General features: G+C 40.8%; 2 protein-coding genes across 2 annotated transcripts in view; both read left to right on the plus strand.

The window, feature by feature from the left end:
• The window catches only part of LOC116289639 (uncharacterized), a 33,147-nt gene extending 24,815 nt beyond the window's left edge, over positions 1-8,332 (plus strand). The window contains 8 exon segments of the mRNA XM_089032456.1: positions 171-545; positions 2,237-4,987; positions 4,989-6,119; positions 6,244-6,279; positions 6,377-6,562; positions 6,741-7,220; positions 7,363-7,418; positions 7,771-8,332. Of these exon segments, the coding sequence (XP_088888582.1) occupies positions 171-545; positions 2,237-4,987; positions 4,989-6,119; positions 6,244-6,279; positions 6,377-6,562; positions 6,741-7,220; positions 7,363-7,406 (5,003 nt within the window). The 3' untranslated portion in view covers positions 7,407-7,418; positions 7,771-8,332.
• Positions 8,333-8,561: 229 nt separating this feature from the next.
• On the plus strand, positions 8,562-11,124 carry LOC148909905 (protein eva-1 homolog C-like). Its single transcript, XM_089032225.1, has 5 exons — positions 8,562-8,817; positions 8,909-9,271; positions 9,679-9,742; positions 9,821-9,889; positions 10,132-11,124. The coding sequence occupies exons 2-5, from the start codon at positions 9,263-9,265 to the stop codon at positions 10,818-10,820; spliced, it is 831 nt and encodes a 276-aa protein (XP_088888351.1). The 5' UTR covers positions 8,562-8,817; positions 8,909-9,262; the 3' UTR covers positions 10,821-11,124.
• Positions 11,125-11,302: the final 178 nt, after the last annotated feature.

The following is an 11,302-nucleotide window of genomic DNA, read 5'->3' on the forward strand; positions in this document are numbered from 1 at the left end:
TCGTAACCAGGCATTCAGGTATTAAATTTTGTGTTTGCAGAACGTATTAATGAATATTTGCGGTATTTGTGAGTTTACGTGATAGAAATACGACATAAAATCTGAGTGATAAATACCACCTTGACCAAGAGAATAAAATAATGATTTCGATCTTTTTCAACGTATTATAGGCAGACCAATTCGCCCGAGCGGTAGACGCCCAAGACCTTATTCCAGACGACCCGGAGGAAGACATCCTTCACGGCCAAAACGGCCAAGGAGACCAAAACGAAAGTATTATATCAAGAAGCGTGGTTGCTGGAGAGAAAACGTAAAGAGAAACTTTCCAAGGCTTCTTGGTGTTTTCTTTGGAAAAAACGCCATACAACGATGTATGCGCGCGACACTTCGCAAAGGCTTCAAAATTTTTGCAATTTACAATGGACGATTCTGTCGATCAGGTCGAAAATCCCATCAGAAATACAGGAGATATGGACGATCTAAGAACTGTGGTATAAGAGGACGAGGTGGCAAATGGGCAAACAGTGTGTACACCATTCACAAAGGTAAGTAAGAGTGAAATCGTATGATCAGAAGGGACGGGGTCGTATGTATTGTTTCCTTCCTCGCATTTCAGGATGTTGTTTCCATACGTCACGTCATATCATAGCAACCGATGGATTACTACAGGATTCTTGTTCTTTTCGATATCAGTAAAGCGCCATAGCAGTTGGAAAATGGACCAAAAGAAAGGCTAAGTTAGAGGTTGAAACGCTTTTAAATGCTGAATCCGCCTCCTATTTAGTTGTTTTATGGTCTTGTGTAATCTGGTTCGTATTTTCATCTAAACATTTGTTGATATTTGACTTTATCGGGTAATTTTTGTTGCGGGTCGGACATTTGTATTTGGGCACTCAAACTATCTTTCTAAGATTCAGCTTCTAAAACCATATCCTTTCTCTAAGTTCCCTGCTAGCAGAGTCTCTCTTACCTTTCTCTCCCTTCTTTCAGGCGGGGAGGAAGGAGACTCCTTTGATACACCGCCGTCCACGATCGTGGACGAACAAAACCAGTCTTAAAACCGATTTTTAACCGATTACATGTAGTGCGGATGAGCAAATGTAACACACCGTGGCGCCAAACATTGTTTGACGAGAGCGGCTGTCAAAATCATGACAGCGTTGCTAAGTTACGCCACGCATGCGCGACAGAAATAACGTCCTACATCGGCAGAGTCTATTTTTCTCTCTCAACCAAAACAAAAGGAAAATAGGCTCTGCTTAGCAGGGAATTCTCTAAGATATCTGTAGAAAAACAAGCAGATTGTACGATAACTAGAATTTGTGTTGATTACTAAATTGAGATAGACAATCGTCGTTATAAAAATATTTTGACCCATTTACCCTTCAAATATCCGTCATATATCCGTTAAATTCGGCACCCTCTTGATAGCTGGAACGTGACGTCACGAATGGGAACACCACTGTTACAGGGATCTGCTTAGAGACAGAGAAGAAAGGTTGTCAAACCACTTGATCCAAAGGTTCCAGTTTAAGTTTGAAATAAGGTTAAACTTAATATTTGTTTCTTTTTTAGTTCAACTTAAGTTTGTTCAATGTACTACATTATGGACATATTGACTTTAACATTAGTGACTTTGTCGTCTTTAGTAAGCATAGTAATATACGTAACTGTCTTAATCCTAGATTGATGCTCAAGGTTCCTTTCTGTAACTCTAATACTTTTCAGGCCTCATATTTTAATCGCATCGTTAAACTTTGGAATCTTCTCCTTCTACATGTTTTTCTAGTATAGCTACTTTCAAAAACCACATTTCAGTACGTTACTTTTCTTTACTTGATTCTGTTTTTGATATTGACAGGTCTTGTACCTGGTCTGCTTCTCGAGAATGTCCCTGTCATAGAGGTTAACCTCATAAAGTACACTAGTTTTATCTTAATGAAGTTATTTTTCCATTCTTATTTTTATTTTTACGTACAATGTTATATTTTTTGCATATATTTTTATGTTTAATTATTTCAACAATTCATGAGGTGGTCACCTTGCATGGGTCTTGTGTCCCGTTCGTGACTTTCCTTTCTGGGTAACTATTAGTTTTTTTTCTATTCAATACATTGTAATATTAGTTTTCCCAAATAAAGCTGTGGAAAAAAAAAACATTTTATAGTCTTGGATATAGCTACAATTCCGGTATATTCATGCTTTTTTCATGAAGCTGAATTTATGTTTTCTCTAGGACGAAAACCACCTAGCCGTGGAGGACGACCTGGACGCAGGCGACCTGGACGCAGACGACCTGGCCGAAGACGACCTGGACGCAGAAGACCAGGACGCAGACGACCTGGACGCAGACGACCTGGACGCAGACGACCTGGACGCAGACGACCTGGACGCAGACGACCTGGCCGAAGACGGCCTGGACGCAGACGACCTGGCCGTGGAGGACGACCTGGACGCAAACGACCTGGACGCAGACGACCTGGACGCAGACGACCTGGACGTAGACGACCTGGACGCAGACGACCTGGCCGTGGAGGACGACCTGGACGCAAACGACCTGGACGCAGACGACCTGGACGCAGACGACCTGGACGTAGACGACCTGGCCGTGGAGGACGACCTGGACGCAAACGACCTGGACGTAGACGACCTGGCCGTGGAGGACGACCTGGCCGTAGGAAACGACCAGGCAGAAATAATCGTCTGAGAGTATTATTACTTAAGCGCCTAAGACGCTTACGTAAAAAAAGACTTGCTCAAGCAAAACGAATTTATCGGAAACGTCTTCAACAGATAAAACGCAAGCGAGATCGTGCACGCAAGTTATTGAGACAAAAAAGACGACGAATTCAGACTCTACTTAAAAAGAAAATGAAGCAACAAAGGTTGCGATTTTTGAATAAGCTGCGTCGCTTGAGAAGACTCAGAAGGAAAAAACGTACCAGAAAGATCAGAGCTCTCAAGCGCAAGAGAAATAGGCAAAAAAGACGATTAAAAAAATTGAAAAAATCCTTCCTAAGACGCCTTAAAAGAGCAAAGATAAGACGATTGCGTTTGGCCCGACTCCGTAAGAAAGCCTTGCGAAAGCGGCTACGACAGCAAAAGAGAAGAATAAGGAAAGCACGTTTAAGGCGATTACGTCTAATGAAAATTAAAAGGCTTCGAAGTAAACGCGCTATAGCACGTGCTCGGCGGCGTAAAGCATTAATTCAAAAGAGATTACGACAATTGCGTCAACTTTATATCAAACGAAGACGTGAGAAGCTACGCAAATTCAAACAACGTAGGCGTAAGGAGCTGCGGCGTCAGCGAAAGCGACTTGCAAGAATGAAACGCCGTTCAAGGAAAATAATAAAAGCCTTAAGGAAGAAAGGAAAAACACAAAAATTGAAGCGATATCTTCGTTATCTAAAGAATCGTAAACTCGCCTTGAAACGACGCCAGCGTAGAGCAAGGCAACGGCTTCTGCGCAAACGGCGAAGACGATTGAGACAACTGAGACGTCTTGCTCAGAGAAGACGAAGGCAAATCAAACGTGGACGCCTGGCAAAACTGCGTGCTATGAGATTACGCAATCTTCGAAAAAGTCGAGCCCGAGCTCGAGCCCGTAAACTTGCCGCATTACGACGAAAAACATTAGCAAAGGTGAAAAACATGTACCTAAAACGCCGCCGTAGGTTAATGATTCAAGCAAAGCGTCTCCATAGGAGAAGGGTTATGATGAGAAAACGAAGGCTTGCTCGCTTCAGGCGTATTAGAAGAAGGCGTCGCCGACTATTCCAACGTCTTCAAAAGAAGTTGATGTTGAGAAAGAAATTTAGGCGATTAAAACGATTGCTAAAAAGACGTAGGCGTCTTCAGAAACGTTTAGCACGTCGTCTTAAATTACAGCGACTTAAGATTCTAAAAGCAAGAAAGCTTCACCAACGCAATCTGAGAAGACGCTTAAGGAAGCTAAAAAGAGTGTATGCTCGACGAAGAAGACAAGTCAAACGAGCCCGTAAGTTCCAGTTACAAAAAATGCGCGTTTTCCATTTGCGTAATAAGAGAGCACGTTTACTAGCCAAACTTCGCCAAAAGAAACTTCGCCGACTGCGCCAACTCGCCAGAAAACGAAAACGAGCAGCGCTGATTAGAGCTAGACGACTACGCAATCGAAAAATGAAATTGTTATTACGAAGACGAGCAAAGTTAAGACGCCTTGCTCATCGTCAGAGAATGCTTCTTTTGCGCCGAACGATGAAACTTAGGCGTCAGCGAAAATTGCGTAGATTAAAGCAATTCCTACGAAGGCAGAGGGCTAAACAACGACGCCTTGCTCGTCTTCGGCGACTACAGAGACAGCGCCTTCGCAAAATACTTCGACTTCGCAAGCTGAAAAGGAAGAGATACTTGGCAGCGCTGAAGCGTCGTTTTCTGAAGCGAAAGCGTCAGATACAAAGAGCTAAGCTGTACCGTCTAAAAAAAATACGCCTTCGTCGTTTACGTAAAAGAGCTCGTAGCGCGAGAAACAAAAAGTTACAACGATTACGACGAAAACGCCTGGCACAAGCCAGGGTCCTTTACAATAGAAGACTTCGCCAAAAGCGTCATCAACTAAGAAAATCAATTCGTAAACTCGACCGGCAGAAGAGAAGACATCTTGCTCACATTCGACGTCAAGAGCAAAGATACAATACCTACGTTATGGCTCAAGAAAAGCGTTTTATGAGATATCGCTGGTACTCTCACTTGAGAAAGTTGAGATTTAGAAAAAAGGTACAAATTCGGAAATTTGCGCGTATCCGACACTCTTTTACTTCAAGAATAACAAGAGCGAAAGCATGGGTAATAAAGCAGTTCAGACATGGGAAGCGAATACTAAGAAAGAATCTACGTAATCGTCAAAAATGGATCAACCGTGCTGGTTTTTTTCAGCTGAGCCGAATGTCATTCCTTGGAAAACACCTTCGTAACAAGAAGCAATACAGACGAGATCTACTGCCGTAAGAAACTACGAAAGCGAAAGCTAATGGATCTACGAAAATTGTTCTTGATGCGAAAAAAGGCTGTAATTCGTAAAGCAAAAAGGCAACTCAAACACATGCAACGTTTATATGCGCGCCAGAAAAGTTTACAAAGGAAAAAGATTAATCGAATAACGAAGAAGATGATGCGCCACAATCTTATCAAGGAGAAGAGAAAATTTTTGCTAAATCAAAGAAAGCTACAACGGCTACATCGATTCCGCTTCCAGAGGTTTAAGAGGCTGTTGAGACGAAACTTGAGGAAGAAGCTGAGTATAATGCACCACAGGGTACGTGTATGGAAGAGACAGATATTAGCATCCAAAACCTATAAACTACGAAATATAAAGATCAGACGTCTTAAAATAGACAGAAAACGACTTCGTGCGCTTATAGCTCAGCATAGACGTGCTCATATGAAAGTGTTCCGTACACACAGACGAATTGTTAAACAAAGATTTAGAATGAAAGGCAAAGGAAGACGTGGACGTGGCTTGACAAGGAGAGGCAAAGGAAGACGTGGACGTGGCTTGAGAAGAAGAGGCAAAGGAAGACGTGGACGTGGCTTGACAAGGAGAGGCAAAGGAAGACGTGGACGTGGCTTGAGAAGAAGAGGTAAAGGAAGACGTGGACGTGGCTTTAGAATGAGAGGCAAAGGAAGACGTGGACGTGGCTTTAGAATGAAAGGCAAAGGAAGACGTGGACGTGGACGCTTGAGAAGGAGAGGCAAAGGAAGACGTGGACGTGGCTTTAGAATGAGAGGCAAAGGAAGACGTGGACGTGGCTTGAGAAAAAGAGGCAAAGGAAGACGTGGACGTGGCTTGAGGAGAAGAGGCAAAGGAAGACGTGGACGTGGCTTTAGAATGAGAGGCAAAGGAAGACGTGGACGTGGCTTTAGAAAGAGAGGCAAAGGAAGACGTGGACGTGGACGCTTGAGAAGGAGAGGCAAAGGAAGACGTGGACGTGGCTTTAGAAGGAGAGGTAAAGGAAGACGTGGACGTGGACGCTTTAGAAAGAGAGGTAAAGGGAGACGTGGACGTGGCTTGAGAAGGAAAGGCAAAGGGAGACGCGGACGTGGGCGTAGATACGGAGGCAGACGCAGTGGCCGAAGAGGTGAGCATAACGTTAATCAACATCATGGCTTAATCTTAGTGTAGAATCATTCTAAGTGTAGAATGATTGCACCAACACCCTTAGTATATTGTATTTTTAATAATTATGATGATTTATTTTATAGGAAAGAAGAGAGGAGGTATCCAGCACCAAGCGAAAGGTATGTTTTCCCAGACAATCGCTCTTACGTTCGTTTTTCCACATGCATAAAGTATTTTGTCATTTCATTTGTTTCATTTTGAATCTTTTTTATTCAGGATCAATGGACTTTAGCACAGCAGATTATTACTGGCCTTTCCATCACGAACTACATGGAGACAGCACCGACTCACGACATGGGTTAGCTGCACATCTGGAAGATGGCGCCAAGATAGAACATAATGTTGCCACAACAACGCATAAAGGCAAACATAAGGGATGGATATCTCTTGGTGACTTCGCAGGTAGGTCCTGACTAGCAATTCCAAAAGCGAGTCTAACCCCTCGTTACCCTTTTGATCTTCTAATGCCATCGACTTGCATATGAAGAGATAAAGTCTGCGCATCATGGCAGATGCATGTATTCTCGTATGGAACACTGTATACCTTTGTTTTAAACCTTCGCGTTGTTGTGTTTTGTAGATAAATGCTTCAGCGATCCTTCAAGATGCCAAGGTAACGGAATGACTGTCATAACACGAATCAAACTCGATCAAGAAAGCATCAACAGTAAACCTAGTGCGTACATTATGTCAACTGGAGGACAAACAACCAAGGCTCGTGGATTTGCTCTTTTGAGACTGGCTAAGAAGTATATCTTGATACTGAGTACCAAAGATCGACAATGGAAACTTGAAACTAAAGACATACCAAAGGGATGGTTTGATCTTGCATTCACTTGGGAAAACAAGAACCTTTTAAAGCTGTTTGTCAATGGTAAAGCTGTAGCAAGTGCTAAAGGAACAAAGGTTTCACGACCAGACGATTCTTATACGACTTTCACTATTGGCAAGCCAAATAACTCACCCATGGTACAACACAGGATGCCTTTGTCCATGGAGAAATTCGCCCTCTGGGAAAGACCTTTAACTGAACAAGAGATCAAGAACTTTGCTAGTGAAGGTAGGGAGATCTAAGATTCATTAGAGTTAGGGATCTAAAAACTCTAGTGCAAAGTCTACTCCAATAATGATGTAACGTGGTTCTCGACATTTAAATCACTTCCGGCAAATAAGGTAATAATGTGTTTCGATTGAACTTATAGATACGAATGCAGAAGAGGATTCCATTGACGAACAACAGTACTAGGCTAGAGTAAAGGTAAAGCAATGTTAGTACTCTTGTGTGCAAACTTTAGGTCTCCCCGATTAGCAAAGCACTTGTGCCAAGTTAGAAGACATACATTTTATCATCATCGTCACCATCATCATCATAGCCACTATAATCATCATCATTATGATCATAACCATCATCATCAATTATTATCATTTTTATTAGTAGCAGTATTATTAGTATTATTACTATTACTCTTTAATTTTTGCTAAAAATTCATAAACGAAAGAAATGAATGTTATGACTAAAAACCTACTATTAAACGATGAACTTAACACATAATAAAGATTGATAAAATGAATAAAGTCTCAAGTCCTTCAATTGCTCTCTTTTTAAACAGACCAATATCAGCAACTGACATTAACCCAGATAAAGAAGACAAGAAAAACAAGAAAACTTTCTCCCATATGATATCCTACGGCAACTAACGTGCGTTAACCTGCCTTGCAATACGTCTCGTATTAATAATTTACTAGTAGCTTAGTTGTAGCTCTGGCAACTGTCACCATGGTGACATAATACTTAAAATGAAAACCAATGGAGTACATTTGTAGCATTCACATTAAATACGCTGTTTCTTTAACCTTTCTGGTTACCAATGACTGCGGATTAAACAACTGTCTATTCCACGACACCACCGTTTAATACTAGCTGACGTCATCTTGCCGTGTAATGTACTAAAGTATGTTAATGGTACCCGATGGAGTCTGTGGCGTTGTGGCATTGGCTTTAGTATTTTCATGTTAGCCTCGCATTCGAGATAATTTCAAGGAGGGTGCTATAACAGTAGATTTTAGTCACACATGGTTTTAAACGAGTAGAATATTATTGATTTTAAACTCTCCGCGCTAAATATGTAACACGTATCATGAAATATAGAATAAAGATAGTGAACAGAATAAGTCTTGTATAGTCTTGTACCTTGCCTTGTCCTGATGAAATTAAAACTGCTCAAACTTAATGATGTATTTCGCTAAAATAATGTAGTAATAATTGTAGATGTGGCGCCAAGTTGAGAGTAAGAGTTGGGGGTGTGGTGGGGTGGTGTTGATTGCTGTGTAATATACAGTCCTTTGACTAAACGTTGTCATTGATCGGATTACCCTACGCACCTAGACCGAAAAGGATAACGGGTAAATTACCCAGAACTTGCATCAACTCGCTCGCCAGCGTTAAATCTTTGCCATATGCTCGAGGCATGGTTTTAGCAAATTAAATGGGATCGAAAACAGCGAGCTCAAGACGTGTTAGATAACATGTATGCGGCAGCTGTAACTGTGAATTAATTATCCCCATGATCTTTTTCGGTCTAGGCGCGTAGGGATGAAGCCGATCAAAAGACAACGTTTAGTCAAAGGACTGTATACGCACCCCGTGTTCATTAATGGTATTTTCAATCTTTTCATTTATACTTATTTTTATCTAATAATAAATCCTTTTTTTTAAATTATTAGTAATAAGTTTCTCATATTCTACAGTCGTGGAAGATTATCAACACTGATTTAAGTACTCATTTTAAAAGTCTAAGATCAAGTCTAACATCTATCAGCTGCCTATGATCTGGTTTGAGTACCTGTTGTTAGACTGATAAGACAATAGCTTATCGACACTGGCCAAGACTAACACCGGCAGTTTGACGTGGATAACATCAATTATTCATCATCATCTGGTGAAACATTCTCTGACTTTGATCAAAGAAAAACAAAGAAAAGGCAAAGAAAAACAAAGCATTCAGATATTTTACTTATAATCCATCAAAACAATTTGTAATTCAGCAACATGTGTCAATAACGAAGAGAATAATCTTGAGAGACTCCGTGTTTCTGTCTGTGATGTTCAAGGTAAGATAACAAGTGTCTTGTTCTTTTGCTGTACGATCAAGATATTTAACGTACGACATTTTCTCTTTGTGATACAATTCAGTTTAACAAAAGTATATCTGCTTATGGCATACTGCTCAATGCTGTCACTTAATTTGTGAGAAGAATAACATTTTAAATGAAAATTTCATAGCTGCGCGATGTTGGTTCTCGGATAGTTCACCACATTGAATCTAGTCACAGAAGATACCATTTTGTATCTCATGATAAACGCCGTTCACTTTGATTGTGTATATTTATTTGTCCATCAGTTACCTATGACCTCAAAATACAAATTAGATTTACCATGCATATTATTAGAATTGATTGATCAAAGAATTAGTATTAACTGGAAGTCTTTAATCACGTGACATTCTCTTGATCCACAGGATATCGTCACCATGGTTACTTATCTTCTTGCTGTTGTGTTGATAGCAGGTCACTGCTGGTCAGGTATGTTGCAACAAACCAACTATTGTCGTTTTGTATGTGCGTCATTTACGACTGAACGTCTAGATTATTTTCTTTTAGCTGCAGCGTTGAGTGAAGAAACAAACATGGATACAAGAAAAGGCATATCAACACTGGATCTGATGGCAGGTGAGCTGACACAGCTAACACAGATCGAATGTAATACAGAGTTTCAATTGCTCTTTTTGATAGGGTGTGTTGAATCATGACTCAGCCAACCACGTTGAACATGCATTTTTGGACCAAGCATTATATTCATATATAGATGGAAGAGTTACCTCCATTATGATTAGTTTACATGTTTGCTCTCTAACTACCTTTACCTGCAATTACCAACCCGCTTTTAATGACTGTATTTTGAACTGTTCCAGATAAACGAGTTCAGGTTTGTTCTCGTCAAAAGAGAACCTTAAGTTGCAGTCCAGGGTCATCCATTGCTGTGACGGGTGTGTTTTGGGGCAGGAGGTCAGCTGATATCTGCCCTTCTGAGGATGGAGATCCAGTTACAGATTGCGGAACAGCACCTGAGACTCAGGACATTGTAAAGAAATCATGTGAAGGAATGGGAAGCTGTCTACTGGAAGGGAAGGCAAACTTACTTCAAAAAGACAAGCACTGCTATGGCGTTAATAAATATCTACTCGTAAACTATACCTGTGTACCCAAAGACAATGAAGTTATTCTGTGTGATTCAGAGAACACCATGTTATCTTGCCCGTCTGACTGGGTTGTTAGAGTGAACTCGGCCTTCTGGGGAAGAGAGTCCACAGATATCTGCCCATCTGACAAAGGAAAAATCATTTGTCCAGGAGCTTCGGAGACAGTTTCAAAACTTCGTACAAACTGTAATAATAATCCTGGGTGTGTAGTCAGAGCTCGATTTAACGAGCTGCAAAATGGAGGAGAGAATTGCCCTCGTGTCAGCAAGTATTTGATATTGAACTATGCTTGTAGACCAAGTTCTGCTATCGCTAGGCGAGGGAATCTTGGCAGAATTCCTCTCTCTCTTTACAGACGATTAGGATACCGTTCCAAGATACCCCACCCACCAAAACCCTAAACAAACCACAACTAAAGAATAAAAATATGATTACGAGCAAACAATTCAATAAATAAGCAATAAGAAATCGGCCCGACCATCCCTGACCATCGTTATCAGAATAAGATGATGTCGAAACTGCTTGCTTTTTGGTTTCTTCCTTTTAGCAATCACTGATACTCTTTACAGTATTTTTAGTCATATTACCCGTATCTTGTAAATACAAATGAGTGACTGAATCTTGAACAATATGTATTGACATTTTACAACAAATTTCATGTATTAAGCTAATAAAAGCAATAAAACACTTGCATCTCTGTATAAAGTTCCAAAATAGATCCGTATACTCATTGGTTTCTTTGCCCAAGGATTGGACGCACCGTCATTAGCGACCATACCCCGAGCGCACTCTCTAGAAGGAGAACAGCATTCTATTGGTTAATCTTTTAAGCATGCACAGTCGTTTCTGAATGTGACGGGGTATTTCTAGTTTCCTTTAATAA

The sequence above is a fragment of the Actinia tenebrosa genome, unplaced genomic scaffold, assembly GCF_029948245.1.
Source record: "Actinia tenebrosa isolate PJP-AT-01 unplaced genomic scaffold, QUT_ActTen_1.0 PGA_scaffold1__47_contigs__length_23844297, whole genome shotgun sequence".
Lineage (NCBI taxonomy): Eukaryota > Metazoa > Cnidaria > Anthozoa > Actiniaria > Actiniidae > Actinia > Actinia tenebrosa.